General features: G+C 51.8%; 2 protein-coding genes across 3 annotated transcripts in view; one reads left to right on the forward strand and one right to left on the reverse strand.

Annotated features, from left to right (window-relative positions):
- The first annotated feature begins 1263 nt into the window (after nucleotides 1–1263).
- Nucleotides 1264–4473, forward strand: GNAT2 (G protein subunit alpha transducin 2). Its single transcript, XM_041422590.1, is given in 6 exon segments — nucleotides 1264–1381; nucleotides 2240–2282; nucleotides 2480–2621; nucleotides 2787–2944; nucleotides 3479–3873; nucleotides 4283–4473. Coding segments are annotated over 6 exon segments (1047 nt in total).
- A 3345-nt stretch (nucleotides 4474–7818) lies between these two features.
- Nucleotides 7819–21770, reverse strand: part of GNAI3 (G protein subunit alpha i3) — a 29328-nt gene continuing 15376 nt past the window's right edge. Inside the window, exons 4-9 of one of the 2 annotated variants that reach the window (XM_041422592.1) lie at nucleotides 21464–21621; nucleotides 13717–13845; nucleotides 11013–11142; nucleotides 9991–10144; nucleotides 8920–9113; nucleotides 7819–8728 (exon numbers count right to left, since the gene is read on the reverse strand). In XM_041422592.1, the coding sequence (XP_041278526.1) occupies nucleotides 8923–9113; nucleotides 9991–10144; nucleotides 11013–11142; nucleotides 13717–13845; nucleotides 21464–21621 (762 nt within the window). In that variant the 3' untranslated portion in view covers nucleotides 7819–8728; nucleotides 8920–8922. Of the gene's footprint in view, nucleotides 8846–8919; nucleotides 9114–9990; nucleotides 10145–11012; nucleotides 11143–13716; nucleotides 13846–21463; nucleotides 21622–21770 lie in introns of both variants that reach the window. The other variant, XM_041422591.1, reaches the window with a different exon arrangement.

Consider the following 21770-nt stretch of genomic DNA (forward strand, 5'->3'; position numbering starts at 1 on the left):
GCCACGGGGGACAGTGGGGACCCCCAGCCTGAGTCATGTCCCCTGCCCAGCACTGTCCGCGCACCGCGGGGAGGGGGGGTGGTGTCTGGTATTTTAATTGGACCCCCCTCATTAGCGCCGAGTTCATTAGAGGCTCAGAAAGGGCTTTGTGTCCGCGGGGACAGCGGGAACAGAGTGTCCCCAAGCAACGGCGCTGGCAGCGAATATGCGCCCGGTGGGACGCGGGGACACCGGTGCGGGGACATGGAGCCCCCAGTGGCCCTGTGAAGTGCAGGGATTTAGGACACCTTAAACCCAAACATCGGGGACCTGCAGGACTTGTGGGGGTCCCAAAGCCCACCCCGGGGCGGGGTCTCCCCCTGCGGTGCCCACCTAAAGCCAGCCTCGCAGGAGAAAGGGGGAGGCACCCACCTGTCCCCCAGGGTTTGGGGGGACCTGCTGGGCTGGGGGATGGGCTGCGAGGGGGGTGCTGAGCCCGGGAAGAGGAGGAGGAGGAGGAAGGCTGAGCCACGATCCCATTAAAGAGCTTAGGCAGCGGGAGGGCGGCACCCAGCGGGGCAGGATTAGGGGGCCTCGTTACCCACCCCGGGGTAATTAGCTCCCTTTTCCCTGCAGGAGGAATCCCCCAGTGCCACAGTCCCCCGCCATCACCCCCCTGCCACCACCCTGTCCCCCTGTCACCACGCAGTCAGCTGCCACTGCTCTGGAGCACCCAGGGGTGGGGGACGCACGCAGGCAGGGGCTGATCCCCTCCTCAATGCCCCCCAAAAGTGGGGTCACATCCCACAGACAGGAGGGACCCCCAAAATGATCCTCACTTCCCAAGACACCGCGGGCAGGGGGTGTCACGCTGATGCCCCCCTTATGTAAAGCCCCCTGCCCACCTCCCTGAGATGCTCCGTCTTTTTTTTTTCTCCCTGAGCCCTAATCTTTGCCATCTTGGGCTAATTGGATTTCCTGGGTCACATGGCAAGATAAAAAGTCCCCAAATCCCACAGTCAAAAAAAATCAGGTTATCCATGGGGAATTAAGGGAGAGAGCGGGGGGCAGCCAGCAGCGAGGACCCACCGAAGAGTGCTGCTAGCTTGGGGCACCCCAACATCAGGGTGTGGGGTACCTGGCTCGCCTTTTTTTGAATTTCTGGTTCATCTCCCAGTGCCCACCTCGTTCCCGAGGTGTGCGTGCTATCTCCTTGAAGAGCTGGAAAAGCCTGGGGACCTAGAGGAGCTTGTGGAGTTATTGGAGGAGGAGGAGGACGCAGCCATGGGGAGCGGGGCCAGTGCCGAGGACAAGGAGATGGCCAAGAGGTCCAAGGAGCTGGAGAAGAAGCTCCAGGAGGATGCGGATAAGGAGGCCAAGACAGTCAAGTTGCTGCTGCTTGGTAAGGCTGGAGGGGATGTCCCCTGGACAGGTCCCTGTTTCCACTCCGTTGAGGCTGAGGGGATGTGGGGATGGGCAGGGGGACAGGGAACCCATGACCCCCTGGGCTCCTCCTAGCCTGGCTCTGGTAGCCCTTGGACAAGCCACCATCAGCCTGGAGAGGCTGTCCTGCCACCAGGACGTTATCCCTGGCAAGGGCTGGGTGTGGCATGGGCTCTGGGGGACGGCAGGCATGTAGGGGACAGTGGGGGGATGGGGAAGGGGCCAAGACCCTGGGTCCCAACGAGGATGCGCCACACCTTGGTGGGACCCAGGACACATCCCCAGCGAGAACCTGGGGACCTTCTGCCACCAGCACCCCAAAACCTGCTGGTGTGTGCCAGGCAGGAGGAGGAGATGGTTCCTTGGGGGTCCCTCTGCACCCCACGGGACTAGGACGTGACTCCTAGGGCAGGGGGTGACTCCATGGGGCAGGGGCCAGCACTGGGGCCTTATCCAGGTGGGGGGGCTGGGGTCAAGGCGATTAACACCCTAATTCTAATCAGCTTCCTGTGCTGCCCTAAGCTGCTTACAGCCCCAAAGGCATCGCCGGCCACTGCCCACGGTGGGCGGGACGTGTGGGACCTGGGGGATCTGCGCCCAGGGGGTTCCCACCACCCTCGGGGTCCTCGAGCTGTAGTCCCACACAGGGTGCAAGGGGTGACAGGAGTGTGGGGACGATGGCTGTGGTGGGAAAAGGCCAGGCTGGGTGTCTAGGCAGGGGATGGTGTGGGACAGTGGCTTTGGTCCCCATGGGGGGCCCATCACTGTGGCAACAGGCCCTGATGGGCACTAAGGCGTCCCTCCCACCCTTTTCCAGGGGCTGGAGAGTCAGGGAAGAGCACCATCGTGAAGCAGATGAAGTGAGTATGGCCTGAGTCAGACTGGGGAGGGGGAGGCCACAAGCATGAGCCACCAGCTCTTGGACATGGGGTGGCTGGATCCCCAGTCACCCCCCCATGTCACCTGGTGGTGGCACCTGTGATTCCCAATGTGGGGTGGTGATTCCCACCCCAGAGGGGATGTCCTGGCTTGGCGCTGAGGCCACTGTGCCTGCCAGGATCATCCACCAGGACGGTTACACGGAGGAGGAGTGCATGGAGTTCAAGTCCATTATCTACGGGAACATCCTGCAGTCCATCCTGGCCATCATCCGCGCCATGTCTACGCTGGGCATTGACTATGCCGAGTCCTCCTGCGCGGTCAGTCCGGGTGGTGTCCCTGTCCCCCCAAACCCCATGACGTGGGGCCAGGGCAGCCCCCAGAACCAGGGTCCACAGCAGCCCCATGTTGTTCCCCCAGTCCTGAGGACACTTTGCGGGGGACAGGGGCCACGGGAGGGTTGGTGACGAAGGTCCCTCTCGCAGGATGAAGGCCGGCTGCTCTTCAACCTGGCTGACTCCATCGAGGAGGGCACGATGCCCCCCGAGCTGGTGGCCTGCATCAAGAAGCTGTGGAAGGACGGGGGGGTTCAGGCGTGTTTTGACCGTGCTGCCGAGTATCAGCTCAACGACTCAGCCGCGTAGTGAGTGGGGACGCGGCGGGCACAACAGGGACCGGCCTGGGGACCCCCTGACAGCTCATGGCCAGCTCCAACCCAGCCTGGCAAAATCCATCTCCTCCCTGCTCCTGGGAGTACCCAGAATCTGCCATTCTTCATCCCACCAGTGTCATCCTCCATCCCACTCGTGTCACCCATCCATCCCACCAGTACCATTCCCCAATCCCACCAGTACTGTTCTCCATCCCACCAGTGTCATCCCCCCATCCTACCAGTGCCCTTCCCCATCCCATCAGTGCTATCCCCCATCCCAGAACTGCCATCCTCAATCCATCAGAGCTGTCCTACATCCTCCATCTCACTGGTGTCATTGTCCATCCCACCAGTGCCATCCCCATCCCAAAAGTGCCGCTGACCTGCAGCCCCACCACCCCTGATGTCCCTGAGCTCCCCAGGGATGTCACTGCCCTGGAGTCCCAAGGCAGAGCTCAGTCCCACAACCATCCCCAAAAAGGGTGAAACATGGGCAGCAGGTCACATCCCTTCCTGTTCCCCCAGTTACCTGAACCAGCTGGACAGGATCACAGCCCCCAACTACCTCCCCAACGAGCAGGATGTGTTGCGATCCCGAGTGAAGACCACAGGGATCATCGAGACCAAGTTCTCTGTCAAAGACCTGAATTTCAGGTGGGTAGGAGCCTCCCCCACCTCCATGATCACTCCTCCATGATTCCCCGCAGCCCTGATGGTGGGGATGGATTTTGGGATGACCCTGACACTCGAGGGAGCACCAATACCCTCCCAGAGACAGTGATTCCTGTCCCCCAAGGATGTGGCACCAGAACCATCGCATGGGGGGTGTCAGGAGCAGGTGTGTGTGTCCCTCATCCTTGTCCCTTTTGAGGAAAAGATCAAGAAAGTCCATCTCAGCATCTGCTTCCCAGAGTATGATGGTGAGTCCAGACCCTTCCCAGCCTTACCCCTCCTCCTTGAGACCCCCCAAACCAGGGGCTGGGGAGTTGTGTGGTCCCAGCAAAGATGCAGCAACTCTGTTTTGGGATATGTTGTGATAGGGCTGGGGAAGGGAGATGAGGATGATGAGAACTGGCTCTATCCCAAAAAAAGGCTGGGGAAGGGGATGAGGATGAGCAGAAGCAGCTCCATCCTGCTCTGTGAGGTGGTGAGTCAAATCCTGGGAGGCTGGAGCTGAGGAGAGGATGGATGTGGCCTCAGGAAGGTGTTTGGAGGAACAGAAATGGGGTAAAAAGGAGTTCTGTGCTACACACATGGTCAGCACTCCACCCTTTTCCTCCAACACCCACCCCCATGGGAGCAGCTTGGAAGCATTCCCCCCCTCTGCAGGTCCAAACACATTTGAGGACGCAGGGAATTACATCAAGACCCAGTTCCTGGATCTCAACATGCGGAAGGACGTGAAGGAGATCTACAGCCACATGACCTGTGCCACAGACACACAGAACGTCAAGTTCGTCTTCGACGCCGTCACAGACGTGATCATCAAAGAGAACCTCAAGGACTGCGGCCTCTTCTGAGCACCAGCAGGTATGGGAGAGGCTGGGGCCAGAAAATAGGGACAGGAGAGGGCAGGAGGGTGGCGAGAGCTGGATCCATCCCAAAAAAGGCTGGGGAAGGGGATGAGGTAGAGCAGAGCTGGCTCCACCCTAGAAAAAGAGCTGGGGAAGGGGAGGAGGATGAGCAGAGCCAGCTCCATCCCAAAAAGGGCTGGGAAAGGGAAGGGGCATGAAGAAGAGGATGATCACTATTGGCTCCATCCCAAAAAGGGCTGGGAAAGGAGAGGAGGATAAAGATGATCAGAGCTGGATCTCTGAAAAAAGGGCTGGGGAAGGGGATGGGGATGAGAATGACCAGAGTTGGCTCCATCCCAGAAAAGACTGGGGAAGGAGAGGGAGGTGAGGAAGAGCAGAGCCAGACCCATCCCAGAAAAAGGGCTGGGGAAGGGGTAAGGCTGATCAGAGTTGTTTCCATTCCAGAAAAAGCTCGGGAAGGGGAGAAGGAAAAGCAGAGTTGGCTCCATCACAAAAAAAAAAAAAAAAAAAGCTGGGGAAGGGGAGGGATTTGAAAATGATCAAACCTGGATCCCTCCCATAAAGGGCTGGGAAAGAAGGACAGGGATGAGAAAGAGCAGAGTTGGCTCCATCCCCCAAAAAGGGCTGGGGAAGAAGGAAAAGGAGGGGGATCATCAGAACCAGCTCCATCCCCAAAAGTAAGGGCTGGAGTAGGGGATGCAGATCAGAACCAGCTCAATCCCCAAAAAAGGGCTGGAGTAGGGGATGCAGATCAGAACCAGCTCAATCCCCAAAAAAGGGCTGGGGAAAAGAGAAGGGGATGAAGAAAAGCAGAGCCAGCTCCATCCCGCCCAGTAAAAGGCTGCAGAAGGGGCTGGAAATAAGGATGAGCAGAGTCAGCATCATCCCAAAAAGAAGAGCTGGGGATGAGGATGATCAGAGCTGGCTCCATCCCCCAGAAAAGGGCTGGGAGGGGGATAAGGATGATCAGAGCTGGCTCCATCCTGCTTTGTGGGGTGGTGGGATGTAGGTCCCCCTGGTTTTGCCCATCAAGTCCTGGAAATCCTAGGAGTAGGGGAGGATGGAGTGGGAGCAGTGGGGAGGGGGAAATCTGGGGTCCCATTAGCCCAGGACATGGTCACATCCCTGTGCTGAGCTCCCATGGGATTCAGTCCCATCCCACAGTGGGGTGGGCTCAGACAGACAATTCCTACCCTTGCACATGGAGTGATGAAAACAGATTCCCAAATCTTCCACCTGAGCTAAAGGGAATAATTTTATTGCTCTCCTGTTGTGATTCCAGCCCAGCCTCAGTGGATGGGAATATCCCAAGGCACATATCTCTGCTGCTCCCAGCCTTTTAGCTCATCCTAAAACTTTAATTAGGGTTTATCACCCTAATTAGGGTTTATCATCCTAAATCTTGCACTAATTCTGAGCAGCAGCAGGAATTCCATCCTCTCTCCCCTCTTTCTAAGCAGCTCCCAGCCACTGGCTCTGGCACTTTGCTTTTCAGGGAACCTCTGGTGCTTCCCTTATCCTTAAATATTAACAAAAAAGCAGGAAAAAGCTACGAAAAGAAACCAAAGCAATAAAAAAAAAAAAAAACCTCAAGCAGGTTCCCTGAAGGCAGGAGGCACCAGAAGGTGACACTTGGAAGGTGGGGAGGGAGGGAATGCTCCATCCTCATCACCACAGAGGAAGGCAAAGGGATGAAGTGACACATGTCCCTGAACCTCACCTGAGTTTTTCCCTTGTTTCCATAAAATTGCTCCTCTAAGCCCTTTCCTGGGTGTGTTTAACTCTCTGTTCTCTCTCCCTCCCTCCCAGAAGAAGAAAACATTCCCATCTCACTGTTCTGCTGAGCAGAGCCAAAGGAAGAACCAACCCTCACCACACGTCACTCGCTCCCACTTTTTCTATGACCTGCCCAAATCCTCCTCCTTCCAAACCCAAACCTGGAAGGGGCTGAAGCTCAACTTCCTGCTCCCTTTCATGGCCATTTCCTCTTTTTTTTTTTCCAAGGAAGAACCCCTGTTCTCAGTGTTTTACAGGAGGTTTGACACCAGAGAGCACAGCAGGAATGGGAATGCTGAGGGAATTTGGGAGGTAGGATAGACATGGCCCCCTTGCCCATCCCTCTGCAGCCCATTCCTGCCCTTGATTGAAGGTGGATTAATCCTGGATGGAATTTCTGGGAAAGGTGGAGACTGTGTTACCCCCAAGTCCTCCTGAGAGCCAACCTCAGTCCCTCAGTCTTTCCTGGGAGCCAACCTCAGTCCCTCAGTCTTTCCTGGGAACCAACCTCAGCCCTTGGGCAGGACAAATCAGGGGTTTGTGGGGTTGTTTTGGGCCCTAAATGGAGGAAATTTCTCAGGCAGGAGGGGCTGGGGAAGGGAATCCCAACTCCAGCCCAGCAACAGGCTGGATAAAGAGGAAATGGTTACTTGAAAGATTTTCATTCTGCTACTTAGAGCTGCATTTGCTCTGTCTGTTTGTAAATAATCCATAGATGAGCCCTGTATCCATCCTCTCCCTGTTTCCTGCAGAGATCTCCCATCCAGCTTCATTTAACTGTAGGAAAACACAATAAAGGAATATGCATGATGTGGATGTTCTTCCTTTCTCCCACTTCCACTTTGCTCCATTCCTGTGTCCCAGAACTTGGACCAAGGGATATTTCACCTGCTTTGCATCCATTCTGGGGTGTGTGGATCTCTGGATCTCACCTGGATCACCCCATGGCCACTGCTGGGCTCCTGGGGGGTGGGATGGGGGTCACCATGCCAAAAACTTCCTGGCTAGTACCCCTGGATGAGATGAAGCTCCTGGATGATTTTAAAGGATGAGTTATCCCATGTAGGATAGCTGGAAGGGAATTGTCAAACAGACACAGCTCCAGACAGCTTGGAAAAGATTCCAGAACAGGGAATCTCCCTCAGGGCTCCCCCTGCCAGCACACACCAGCCTCCCTGAGGAATTTATCCTGGATTTCTAAGCAAGTGTTCTGAGAACAGTCCCATTTCCATCCTGCAGAAGTGCCCAGAGCAGAATTCCCAAGGGGGTCACAGCAGCCAGTAAGATTTGGGCTACAAATGAACAGTAATTATCCATCTGCCAATAATCCCATGGGCAATGGGATTCCTGGCATGTTCCAACTGTGCCAGCACAACTCGACTCTTTGGGAGCAGAACAACACCACCAGTGGTGAGTGATAAAGCACAAGGAACCTCCCTGTCCAGATAATTCCACCCAGGTCCCATCAAAGCTCTTCCTTTCCTTCTCCAGCAAAGCAGAAAAGCTGGGAACACTCCTGGAAAAGGGAAGAATAAAGTGGAGAAAAGGCTACAATTTTACTCACCATTTTAATACTGCCAACAAGTCTAACAGATCCAACTGTACACATGACAAACTGGGAGGAGTCTGGATGCAATCATGGATCAGCAAAGGAATGTAGGACTGGTTAGGGATGGCACTAGAGGGAAACGGGGATTTGGCACCACACAGACAAAGTAAAGGCATGCTCAAGACAGGGCTGGGCAGGGAGGGCCATGGGAAAGGCAGCACAGAATAATGCACCGTTCTCATCCCAAAAAATGCACAGGAATCAGTGGTTTGGGAGCTGGGAAGCAGCAGTCTTCCCCCCAGTGAGGGCTCAGCTCCTCTCCCCACGGAGCTAGGATTACGCTGAGCACAAATCCCTTCCCATACTGGCACAAAACTGGGCTGAAACCCCCAACAGAACCTAAACCCTCCTTCTGCTGCAGGAGCCTTTCCCAAAGCCTGGGGGGAGCAGAATGGTAACAAATCACACATGGAAAAAAAGCCAAAGCTCTAAGGATCCCTTAGTAGCTGCAGAAATATTAAATCCTGGCCATAGCAAGTGTTAAAAACAAGGAATTCCTGCTAAGAGGAATATTTTCTGCAGGATCTGCTCACATGTGCATAGTTAAGTGATATTTTTTTTTTTGTTGCTTTTTTTAATTATTATTATTTTTAAAACAAGGTTTGCAAATAAAGAAATAAAGTTTAGTAAAGTTATAGTTTTCTCGATGGAAAAAAAAAAAATAACCTTAAAAACAGACTAGTGGTGGCTTGTTAACCAAAGGAAGAGAGAAAGCTACATATCCAAGGTCTGGAATCCAGCTGGAATCCACGGCACATCCCGGAGATCACGCCGTCCAACGATGCCAGGAGGATCTACTCCCACTACGTGGCTTCACTGTGCCCTAATTCCACATCCCACAGCAATAAAAGGTCCCTAAGACAGAAGATTGTGCTAAAGAATTCCAGGATTCCACATGTTCTCTGCTCCTGGCTCATGCTCGTCGCTGTCCCCACGAGGCAGCAAGAGGCCGGGGCTCACCAGGCAGAAACACTGGGAAGGAAACCAGGAATGTAGAAGGGAGCAGGGAGAGCTGTTCCCAGCGGGACGCCCGGAGCTGCATTTACCTCTCAGTAGAGCCCACACTCCTTGAGGTTGTTCTTGATGATGACGTCGGTGACGGCGTCGAAGACGAACTGGACGTTCTTGGTGTCGGTGGCGCAGGTGAAGTGGGTGTAGATCTCCTTGGTGTCCTTCCTCCGGTTCAGATCTTCAAACTGGCACTGGATGTAGGCAGCTGCCTCCTCATACGTGTTGGAGCCTGCAAAGGAGAAGATCCCTGGCTTTGCCCACCGGCTCACGGGAGCTTTTAAGTCCATATTAAGCTGCTTGCAACCATCTGCCTTATCCAGCTACAAATCCAAATCCACCATTAACTCCTTCTGGGATACCTGAAGTCTATTCTCTGGGCACTGACTTTGGACATGGGATCCAGGGATCGCTATGTGCTGGGACAGCCAGGCTCCACAGAGAGTAACAAATCATGGGAGTCATGGGCTGGAAGGGACCTTCAATCCCATCTCGTTCCACCCCCTGCCAGGAAGAGGGACACCTTGCACTACACCAGGTTGCTCCAATCCCTGTCCAGCCTAGCCTCAAGCCTACCCTCAAGCACTTCTAGGGACAGGGAATCCATAGCTTCTCTGGGAATCACAGAAATCAACAAGTTTGAAGAGATTTGAAGGATTTTTTAAATATGTAAATGCCTTGAGCAGTGCCCAGGTAAAACCTTCCACCTGTGTGGAACCACAGTAGGGATGGGTTCTGGAACAATCCACGCTGAACACGGACACTCCAGGATGGACAGGAGCCAGAGCAAGACGTGGTTAAATTCCACAGCCTCTAAAATTGAATTTAAACGGAATTATTGTCCCAGTTAGGTGTGGAAACGGGGAAGCGACCTTGATTTGTTGGAGCGCAACACTTTATTCCAGGGAAGGACAACGGTTGTTCCCAACCACAGCTCTTCCAAGAAAACAAGCTACCAGCCAACTGAACAGGCCAGAACCGTCCAGGAAGCACAGGGAAGGAATTGGGGGGAAAGTTTGTAACTGATTTTGGGTTGTGCAAGGCTCTGAGTCACTCACTGCTGGCCCAGTGACACAGATGATCCCACGATCCCAGTGCTCCCAGCCTACCTGTGTACTCTGGGTAGCAGATCGTTAGTGGGCTCTTCTTAATCTTCTCCTCAAACAGGTCTTTCTTGTTCAGGAAGAGGATGATGGAGGTGTCTGTGAACCATTTGTTGTTACAGATGCTGTCAAACAGTTTCATACTCTCATGCATCCGGTTCTGGAAAAGGAAATCCAATGGGGGAGACATTAGGGAAGGGTGGGATGGGGGACAGAGGCCCTGCTGTATTTGGTTTTTTTTTTTTAGTTAGGTCTAATAAGCTTTCAGAGAAATATAATACACTTAAAATAGCTTAGCTACTTTTGGAGGCATAAAAATCAGCAGGATGGCTTTTGATGCAGTGTTGGAAACAAAAAGGTTTAATAAAAGGCAAAATAACAAACAGAAAAAGCCGAGTTAGGTGCAAGAAGTCTTGCTCTTGGTAAAACACTTCACAAAAGCAATTACTTTCTTTGTTCACATTTTTTTTCTAGTAAATTGCCTAAGTGAGACTTTTTAGCTCTTATCTAATTAGCTACCCTTAAGTTTAGAGTGAAGTTTCTAAGGTTTTATGAAGTAGCTTTTCACCTAATTGATAAGAGAAACTTCTAAGCTTCTTTCCTTTTTAAAAAGACAAAAGATAATTTTGCCACTCTGTCAACAGAAAGCACACTCCTAACACTGCTGCACAGGCCAGACTCAAAATTAAGGTGTCACCACCACATCCTCACTGCCATTGCCCCAGGGAGAGCACAGAGGGACAGTTCATCTCCTCTTGTTCCTTCCTGGAGTGACTCACATGTAGAGAACAAGGCATGAGAACAACTCCAGGCACCTCCTAACAACCAGGAAGGTGGAAAACCTCATGGGTGGGTTGTATTTATCACTTTGTGGGGCAAGATTCCACTGGCTTATCCCAAGAGTGCTCACCCTTGCAGCTCTCAGACAATTTAACAGGAGTACACCAGGAACATTCCAGCCTGGTGCAGGATGGAGCTGGGATGCTCCCAGCTCCCTTCCATGCAGCCACAAATCCCACAACACGCACCATCTCCTCGTCCTCAGCCAGCACCAGGTCGTAGTCACTCAGGGCCACGCAGAAGATGATGGCTGTCACCCCCTCGAAGCAGTGGATCCACTTCTTGCGCTCCGAGCGCTGCCCGCCCACGTCGAACATCCTGGCAGAGGCAGGAGAGGTGGCTCAGCAGCTGGGCACAGCCCTCCTGCCCGGCCCCGGGGTGCCCCAAGGATGGGGAGGCTGAGCAGGGGTTGGGAACACGCAGGGTTTCGGGAGCTTCCCTCAGGAGAGGGGGTTTTAAAATTCCCTTCTTAGGAGAGGGCATTTTAAATCAGCATTCTCTATTTTCTTTCAAGCTAGGGTGGATAGAGCTTGCAGCAACCTGGGCTAGTGGAAAGTGTCCCTGCCTGTCTGGTTCCAGCTGTCCCTGGATGGGATTTCATATCCCTTCCAAGCCAAACCATTCCATGGTCTGGTTTTCAGCAGGAAGAACTGGAAGTCACCATCCAGAGCTCTGGTGATTTTGTTCTCTTTCCTACTTCCTTAGCAACAACTCATTTGCTTGACTGGACTCCAAACACTTTCTCACAGCACCTCCAGGGAAATGGATTATTGGGAACACAGTACCTGCAAGCTCCTGCTGGGACCCAGGAGGAGATTAAGGGGGTTAAGAAATAATTTCATTTGTTAAAAATAATCTGAGGTACTGGAGGTTAAAGGCTGAGCAGTTGCTTATGGAATTTCTGTAAAAATTGAATTAATTTCTAATTAAATAGGAATTTGTGTCACAGGTAGTTCCAGCGCCCCTGCTCATCCAAATATTTTGATGAGAGCCCAGGATTGGGATTTAATTAAATCAAGTTAATATCTGAGTTATTAAGTCATAGATATTGATTTGTTCCCAGAGCAGACAAGGAGCTGTTCAGGGGGGGATTTAATGATCCCAAACTATCTCCCACCTTCTATTTAACCCTCTGGTCTCAAAGGAAAGATAGAAATCTCTGCAAGAATCCAGGATATTTCCATGGCTTGAATCATTTGCCATTAGCACAGAGAGATTCCTGAAGGAAGAGCATCCCTGACACCTCAGCTCATCCCCATTCCAGTCACTGCGGCTTCCCCAACCCGTTATTAATGTCTGAGATGGAATATCATGGCAGAGCTGGCAGCACCAGGGTTTCTGATGGATTAATGCTTCCCTTTGTGGAGCAAATCCCTCTGGAACAGCACCTCGTGTGTCTGGGGCCCTGCACATGATCAATGGCTCTAGGCAGGATCAGGAAGGAGGGTGGAGATGATTAAAGAACACACTGGAGATGCTAATCCTGATCCATCACCACGGGAAGACAAGTTATTCCCTGGATGGACCAGAAGCTGCATAAATAAATTGATGATGCCGAGTATTTTGGCATTTTTGTTTAAAATGTTCTTAAACTGCACAGTTTGGAAGCCAAAATGCTGTTCTCCCAAAAACTGTGCAAAAGTTTTCTTCTCCAGAGGAGACCACGGAGACACTCCAAGGACTGGAGCCCCTCTGCTCTGGATCCAGGACAGCTGGGAAGGAGAAGGCTCCAGAAAGACCTGAGAGTTCTTTCCAGTGCCTAAAGGGGCTCCAGGAGAGCTGGAGAGAGATTTGGGACAAGGGCCTGGAGGGACAGAACAAGTTGAATGGCTCCTCACTGCCCGAGGGCAGGGTTAGATGGGATATTGGGAATAAATCCTTCCCTGTCAGGGTGGGGAGGCCCTGGCACAGGGTGCCCAGAGCAGCTGGGGCTGCCCCATCCCTGGAAGTGACTGAGGCCAGGTTGGACAGGCTGTGGAGCCACCTGGGATAGTTGAAGGTGTCCCTGCCCATGGCAGGGGGGTGGGACTGAATGGGATTTAAGGTCCCATCCAATCCAAACCAACCTGGGATCCTGTTAAAACCCTTGGATTTTAGAAGCACCACATGGATTTTGCTGCAACTCCACCCAAGTGTTTCACAGCCCATTTGTAAATAAGCCAACACACAATTTTTAGGAATGTGAGCAGGAAAGACTCCAAACCACTGGCACAGACAGAGGGAAGGGGGTGAGCCACAGCCACTGCACTGTCCTACACCCTCCAGCACAGGAATGCTGTGGGGCTCCAGCTGTTTGTCAGGAGCACAGGTGGGATCTGAAGCAAGGAATTCCTAAGCAGCAGGAAAGGGAGCTACAGGGATCCAGGTGAAGGAGGAGGGATGCAGCCTCAGCCTACGGAGGCGTCGGGAGCCGCTCTGAGGTTAGAGGAAGCTCGTTAGTGACATGTAAAGGGACACTGCCAGGAGCAGGCTGGATCCACAGCCTGGCAGGGACTGGATCAGCAGAGGGGACAGGGAAGTCCCGGCCCCTGCAGTGCCAGGCACAGGCTGGCAATTCCCAGAGGAGCACATGGAGCACACCATGCATCCCGGAGCCACAGCCTGGCTACGGACACAGCTCGGTTCCTCTGCTCCGAGGAAAGGGTTAAACTCAAACTCAAACTCCAGTCAGTGTCCTTTTAGTATTGTTTTTGGGATTGGATCCTGGAAACGAGCAGTCAGTACCTGTGTCTGCGATTCCAACATAAAAGCAGCTGAAAAGAACAGAAGGCAAATCAAAGTCAAACTGGTCTCTCCAGTGAGAGGGATAACGGAGGGAAGGAGGACAGTTAAACCAGGAGCAAGTGTGGGATGTGCCCCCAGTGCAGGGCACGGGCAGAGCCCCTCACTCACTTGAAATACAGGTCCTTGAAGGTGAAGTGAGTCTCCACAATTCCTGTAGTTTTCACTCTGGTCCGCAGCACATCCTGCTGAGTCGGAATGTAGGTCGGCTGGGATATTCTATCCAAGTCATTTAGGTAACTAAACCAGAAGAGACAACACAAGAGGCTTTTTTTAGTCGGCTGCCTCACCATGAATCTTTTATAAACTGCAGAACAAAGTGCAGAATTTATTTATCTCCCTCACACAGCACAGCCCTCATAGCAAACAACCCCCTGGGGCTGCCTTGAGGGATGTTTTGGGTGTTTGGGCATTTTAACCCCTCCCTGGATGACCTTGGAGGTAGTGCTGGTGGAGATGAGCTGGCTGGGGAGGGCAGGGAGGGAATGCAGAGCTGTGCCAGGGCTGGATCTCCCAGGGCAACCCACAGTCAAGGTCTCTCGCTTCAAAGCACAAGGCAATAAATCCAAGGGTTTGCTGTTAAAGGGCAGGGATGCATCAAGGGAGCTGGGAGGGAGGATGAAGCCTTAAAACCATCCCAAACCAGGCAGATCCAGGCACCTCCTTCCCCAACAAGCTGACTCTGAGGATATAGCCCTGGAAGAAGCCACATCCTTGCAGAAATTTTTCCATCAAGACCTCAACTAATTCCAGCCCCAGCACATTCCTTTTGGAGTTCAGCTCTCAGGCACAGTGGCACGAGGTTCAGATGATTCCCAGCAGGATCAGAAATCCCACTCCAGCCAGCAACACCTCTGAGCTTGTCTTCCCTCCTGCTCTCACAAAGATGAGATGGATCACACAGCTCTGCAGGGATGGCACAGGCCGTGCTCTTTCTTGAGAGGTTTTAATCACCCCAGCCCTGTGTCACTGGGAGGGTTCAGGGGCACTGATGGGTGTAATAAACCCTCCCAAATCACACATTATTATCAGAGATCCGTTGTCAGCCAGGAATTGCTTCTTCCCATGTGCCTGGAAACTGTGCCAGGAACCCCAGCCACACATCCCTCCTCCAACAGCTCCAACACTGCCCTGGCCAGGACTTGCAGAGCCCTGCCCTGTTTCCAAACCCCAGAGCCCAGTGATCTGCCAGGACCTGCCCAGTGCCACGGGGCTTTTCCCACAGAGCTGGCATCTGAGAGTGGATTTAGTGCAGGAGGAGCCAGTCCTCTCAGCCCTCTCTCAACTCCAGAAGGATGGCAGGTTTGTGAGCTGCTGTGTGACCAGGGCTGGGCCTGGCTTTAGTTTCAGTTTAGTAAAACATTATTTGGAAGGTATTTATCTTCCTCAGTTTCTACCAAGTAATATTTCTGCTGAGGCAGTAACATGCCCAGATTTTTTTCTCCTCTCCCTCCCACCAGTGTAAGTTTAGCTGAGACACAGTGTATCAAAAGCCAGTGGGAATGTTAAGAACTGACCCAGCAGCTCCTCAAAGCCTGGCTTTGATACAGGTCACACCACTGATATGATAAATTGTGGAATTGTTTGGGCTGAAAAGTCTCTTAAGATAGAGTCCCACTCTTATCCCAGCACTGCCAAGCCCAAGCTGAAGCTGTAAAGCACCTGCTCCCAACAGCCAGCTGGAACAATGGGCACTGAAAGTGGTACAATTCCTAATTAAGGCTTTGGGAGCAGCCAGGGAGGGGGGAATGGAGCTGGCAAACTCAATCAGGGAATAAGGCATATCAGATTCAGTGTGCTGCCTGAAACAATAAACTGTGCCAGACTAATTCCAGGGAGACCTAAAGGGCAAATCCCATGGAAATATAAGCAGCTGGAAAACCCAGCAAAGGGGATTTCTGGGAAACCCTGGAAGTCCTGCCAAGTGTGGGCAGAGGAAGCAGCTGTGCCCTCCCAAAAATCCAGGCTGCGGAGCCCAGCTAGTGCCACTTGTATTTCAGATTAAATGGAACTTGAAAAGGATACCCCAAAAGGCTGGAAAAGCACAGTCTGAATCTCTTTGTTCCCAGTGGCTCCTGGCCCCAGCCAGAGACACCCCTCACAACCAGCTCTGAGAGCAAACACTGACCCTGCTGTGCCTCCCCTCATCCCATGCACTTCCAGTACCTTCCCACCACCTCCTTCACCCCCATCAGGCTGAGGCTGCACCCCTCCTTCCCCACCTGGGATCCCTGTGTTTACAGAGCCAGCTATTCCTCATCCTTCAACACCACAAGCTTCCAAAAAGCCAATTTGGGTTTAATTTTCCTTCTTTTTTCATGCTTGAAATCAGGCCCTAAGTACAAAAAAAGGGCTGATCAAACCTACAGTGTCACTTGTTTGTCCTGCTGACTCTCCAAGCATCCCTGGGACATCCTGTGCCAAGCTGGCACAAGACCAGTGTGTGCAGAGATCACTGAATCCCAAAATTCCAGGATGGTTTGGGTAGGAAGATGTGGGAAATGGATTTATAGAAAATTCTTAAAGCCTGATAGAAGGCTCACACAGTATGTATCTGTAAGTAATTTTTGAGATAAGAAATGTTAACTTAGAAATGCCATGGAACAAGATAAACATTGTTGAGAGAGAAATGGAACTAGAAATAAGTTTCAAAGGATGGTTTTGTAAATAAGATTAGATATTTTAGAGAAATAAAACTATAAAACTATAAAAACTATATAAATAAAACTATAAAAGATACATTGAAGTAGAACTTACATTTTAAATGATTGGTTTTAAGGTATTTACTGTATGGTATGGCTAAAGCTGATAAGCCAAGAAATGCTTATAGTGTATTGTAATTAGGAAATAGTTGGTTACTGATGGTAATGGTATTAATTATAACATCTCTATTGTCTCACCCTTCTCATGAGACTGAAAATGGAATAGAAGTTTTTGAAACACCTCCCAGTTATCCCATCTCTGGGTCAGAAAGACTTAATCTGACAGCAAGAGACCTTAAAGCTCATCTCATCCCAGCCCTTCCAGCTCTAGGTACTTGAAGGAGCTCTAAGGCCTCCCTGGAGCCTTCTCTTCTCCAGGCTGTACATCCCCAGTCTCTTATCACACTGTATTGGGAATTCCAGTCTGATCAGCAAACATGCCAGTCCTGTCTCATCCCACACCCAGACAGTTCCAGGAAGCACAGAGGGCAGGACAGAGATGCTGGGAAACAACAAGAGAGATAAGAGCTCCCCTCCTCATCCTGCTCACAGCAACCTTGCATGGTGATTTTCCTTACAATTCACTCCTTTTGGTGCTGAGAAGGAGGATTTCAAAGCCACAAATGGCTCTGAAAGTCCTTAAGGGGGGAGGGAGGAAGAGAAGGATGGGAAAAAGAAGAAAGGGGGAAAGAGGGGAGGGAAAAAAAGCAGTGGAAGAGGAGGGGAGGGAAAAAAAGTGGGAGGGGGGAAAAAGAGGAAGGGGGAAAAGGAGGAGAAGGAAAAACCTCACTTAGAAATAATCTAGGTTTTATCCAGCACCATATCAGGGAATTTAGGCCAGAACTGGCATTTGGGAACACGAGGAGACGTGCAGGACTAGAGGAAGGTTGATCAGGAACTGTGCTAATTGCCCATGAGACTGCAGATAATTACCTACAGCTTCCACAGGCTGGGATCTGCCTGAAATCCAGGAAAAGTATGAAAACTAGGAATGAAAACACTTTAAAGCATTATGTGCTTGGTGACATTTCCAAGTATCCTGAAGATCTGGAGAGGTGTGAAATGGAAATATCCTTCACATTCACCCTGCTACACCCCAAACAGGGGTTTAGAGGGGATATTGGGAAGGAATTCCAATCTGTGAGTGCAGTGAAGCCCTGGAATGGAATTCCCAGAGCAGCTGAGGCTGCCCCATCCCTGGAAGTGCCCAAAGCCAGGACAGACAGGGCTTGGAGCAACCTGGGACAGTGGAAGGTGTCCCTGCCATGGCAGGGGGTGGAATGAGATGAGCTTTAAGGTCCCTTAAATCTGGGATTCCATGATTCTGAAGCCCCTCTGCTCTGGAGCCAGGCTGAGAGAGCTGGGAATGTTCAGCCTGGAGAAGAGAAGGCTCCAGGGATGGAGACCTCAGAGCCCCTTCAAGAGCCTAAAGGGATTCCAGGAGAGCTGGAGAGGGACTTTGGACAAGAGCACAGAGGGACAGGACCAGAGGGAAGGGCTCCCCACTGCCAGAGGGCAGGGATAGATGGGATACTGGGAAGGACTTGTTCCTTGTGAGTGTGGGGAGGCCCTGGCACAGGGTGCCCAGAGCAGCTGGGGCTGCCCCATCCCTGGGAGTGTCCAAGGCCAGGTTGGACAGGGCTTGGAGCAGCCTGGGAAGGTGGGGAAGGTGTCCCTGCCCATGGAATTAGATGGGACTTAAGTTCCCTTCCCCAAGTGTGCAAAGAAGTTCCAATGGTTCTTCACAGGCCTGGCTGGAGGCAGGAGCTGGGAGCCACAGATTCATTGCTCACATCAGAGGGAAAGACAAATAGGAAGTTACAAAAAGCAAGTTAAAAAAATAAATGTTTGCAACATTCCACAAAACCCAGGGTAGCTGCAGGGGGCTTTAGCAGATGGTGCTGGGAAAAGCACTGAGCATTTCCACATCAACAGCTTGGACCAGGAGCTACTTAAGTGTTCTTAAAAAAAAAAAAAAAACAAACCAAAAAACAACAGCCCCAAGCACTACGATTCCAGGAGAGAATGCTTGGATTAGTGTTATCCTCCACCTCCTCCCTTCCCATACCATCTCCAGCCTGCCAGGGCAGTGCTCTGACAGGCAGGATCTCTGCCTGCACAAGGGAGAAGTGCCCAGTGATGCAGGAAACAGCAGGAAGGGGAGTTTTTGGAACAATTCTATGCTGAAATGCTTGGCCCTCTGCCACAGCAGCCTTGCTCTTGATGCTACCTGATTTTCACAAGCAGTTACTTGTCTGCTCCCCTCTTCCTCCATTCCACGTGTCTCAGCCCCAGAAACTGATGTGGAGCCAGAACTGGTCTGGAATCACAGCACAAAGCTGGATCTCAGATGGAAAACCAGCAAATGGAGCACAGATTCAACAGCTTCTCACACTCAGGTTCAGTGCTGTTTGTAGGAGGTAATGAGGTAATGAAAGGAACAGGGAAGTGAAATTCCCAAGAGAAGTGAGACAAAGCCTGTGTCATCCCACCACAACAAGGGGTGCAGGACATCCATCCTTGGTGGTTGAGCACTTGAATGTGACATCCCCAGGGAATGGTCACAGCCCCAAGGCTGGCAGAACTCAAGGAGCATTTGGACAATGCTCTTACCCATGGAAAACAATCCCCCCAAACAGAGGATGGGATTTTGGGATGTCCTGTGCAAGGCCAGGAGTTGGACTTGATGACCCTTGTAGGTCCCTTCCAGCTTAGGATATTCCATGATCTAAGCATGGACAAGGAAATGAATCGGGGAACACCAGAGATAAGGCAAGTCAGGAGCCATGTGTGGAGGGAGAGGAAATTCCTGGGAATTCTGCAAGTCCTGTGGTAGAACCAGCCCTTTAATGGGGTGAACTTGCCATGAAGAAATCAACCCACTGCTGGTGTTTCCCAACCGCGGAGCTGCCGAGCTGCAGAAGCATCAGAACGTTGGTTTGGTGCAACTTCCTGTGGTTTTGGGACAGGAAGCTGAATTTGCTGGGGCACTTCTCAGGAAATGCCTGGGTGGCTCATCCCAGGTGTAGCATCCCCATCCCAGGCTGTGCCAGCTCCTCACAGCAGCCAGAGCTGGACCTGGACAAGGGTGGGTGGCAAATATCCAGGAACAGGAAGAACCCTCCAAAATCCCACCTCTGGAAGGCAGCTGGGTCAAGCAGGTACCTACAAAAGCAGGGGAACACCCTCTTTCCCCAGTCTGCTCCATTTCTCCAGCTGCCTTCATCTTCCCCCTCTTCCAAAGCCGTCCAGACACACACCAAGGTTGCTCCTTCAGCTCCATTCCTGCTCTCTGCCCAAGTCTTCAAGCTAAGCTTTCCTCCTCTTCTTCCCATCCAATCATTCCTTCCTTTCCCCCTCCTCAGCAATTTCTTTCCTCCCTTGGAACCTGAATTTCCTCCTTTCCTGCTGCAAAGACATGCACAAATCCAAGAAAACTCCTGTCAGCCCTTCCCTTGATCCAAACCCCTGCCAAGGTGCTGCCAATTAAGAAGGATTCTGCCTTATTTTCAAGCTCAAATATGCTCTGAACAGAAAAACCCTGCAGGCAGTGAGCTGTGGTACAGCTAAAACTTCTCCAAAAAGCTGTTCCCAACTCATTTTTCCAAGGTTTTTTTTTTTCTTCAAGCTTAAACTAATTTTTTTCCAAGCTTAAACTGAGATGAATTTTCAGGTGTAAATGCTGAAAATCACCTTTCAGAATGTCAAATATTTGTTGTAGAGAGACCAAGAATGTGAGTTAAAAAAAAAAAAGAGGAAAAAACCAACAACTGTTTTGCTCATCAAAGGAACAGTTTCCCCTTCCTGCACCAACCTGCCCTTGGAAAAAGATGAGGCATTTCATCAAAAATTCCATTAGCAGCCTGTTTATCTACTTGGAACCTTCCAGTTGTTCAGCAGCTGTGTTGATTTTAGGACCAGGACAAGAAGATTTTAGAATCAGAACAGTTTAGAGGCAGCACTGCCTGTGAGGTGTCAGGCACAGGGACAGGAGGAAAGGGAAAGCTGCAAGGAGAAAACTGAGAATATTGACCTGCCAGGTGACGGGATCCCATTCTGGAAATTGCTGAATGTCAGGAAAGTGGCAGTTTAAATTTTAAGAGTGTTGCTCCCCTTTGCAGGGACAATGGAGGTGACACAGCCAAGCACCTGCCACTTCAACAGAATCCCAGAATCACTGAGCTTGGAAAAGACCTCCAGGATCCAACCCCTGATCTTGCCACCAGAGCAGAACAGAGCACTGAGTGCCTTGTCCAGTTGGTCCACGAACACCTCCAGGGCTGGGAACTCCACCACCTTGCTTGGCAGCCCCTTCCATGGACTGGCCACAACGAAATTCCTCCTGATGTCCAACCTGAACCTCCTTTGGTACAGCTTGAGGCTGTTTCCCCCCATCCTGTCCCTGTTCCCTGGGAGCAGAACCCTCCCCTCCTGTCAGGAGCTGTGCAGAGCCACAAGGTCCCCCCTGAGCCTCCTTTTCTCCAGGCTGAGCCCCTTTCCAGCTCCCTCAGCCCCTCCTGGTGCTCCAGACCCTTCCCCAGCTCTGTTCCCTCCCCTGGATATGCTCCAGCCCCTCAATGTCCTTCTTGTCATCAGAAACCCAAAATTGACCCCAGATTGGAGGTGAGGCCTCAGCAGTGCCGAAAGCAGAGGGACAATCACTGCCCTGGGCCTGCTGGACACACTGGCACCTGGCTTGGGTCAGGCACAAAGTTTCTTCCATGAAACCAGAAAGTTTGTCAAAAATCACATTTTTCAAAATGAGGTGAAATCCCTTGCCGTGAGGGTGGGGAGGCCCTGGCACAGGCTGCCCTATCCCTGGAAGTGTTTAGGGTCAGATTAGATGGGCCCTGGACCAGCCTGGGATAGTGGAAGGTGTTTGGGCCCAAGGCAGGGGGTGGAATGAGATCTCGAAGGTCCCTTCCAACCCAAACCACTCCAGGATTAAGTTCACCAAGGCACAAAACAAGGAATGTGGGGTTTTCCCCAATGCTTCACAGAGAGAAGACAAACAGCACTCCATCCCCAGTGTCACCCAGTCAGACCAGTGTAGACAGGACCTTCCCACCCCATCCCACCCTGCTCCAACCACACTGGCCCCTCCTGGACCATTGTGGGAGCTGGGAAGGGCCCAGGAGCTGCTGCTGGTTCCTTACTAGGATGCAGAATCGTTCAGCTGGTATTCCCTGGATCTGCTGAAGCAGGCCTGCACTCCAGGGTCTCTCCAGAGCCGTTTGATGACTCCAGCCAGCTCAGCTGTCATCATTCCCTCCTCCGCGCTGCCAGCCAGCACGAAGAGCTGCCGGGCATCGTCCTGCACGACAGGAACACATCTCTGGGACAGCCACCCACGGACACCTGCCCCACCAACAGCAACATCTCGGCGTTAATTAACCACTGCTCCAATTAATCACAGGCCAGTCCATCCAGCTTTCTCCCAAAAGTCATGGATTGTTTATATTT

This window comes from Onychostruthus taczanowskii, unplaced genomic scaffold, assembly GCF_017590055.1.
Source record: "Onychostruthus taczanowskii isolate IOZ18803 unplaced genomic scaffold, ASM1759005v1 scaffold74, whole genome shotgun sequence".
In the NCBI taxonomy this organism is placed as follows: Eukaryota; Metazoa; Chordata; class Aves; order Passeriformes; family Passeridae; genus Onychostruthus; species Onychostruthus taczanowskii.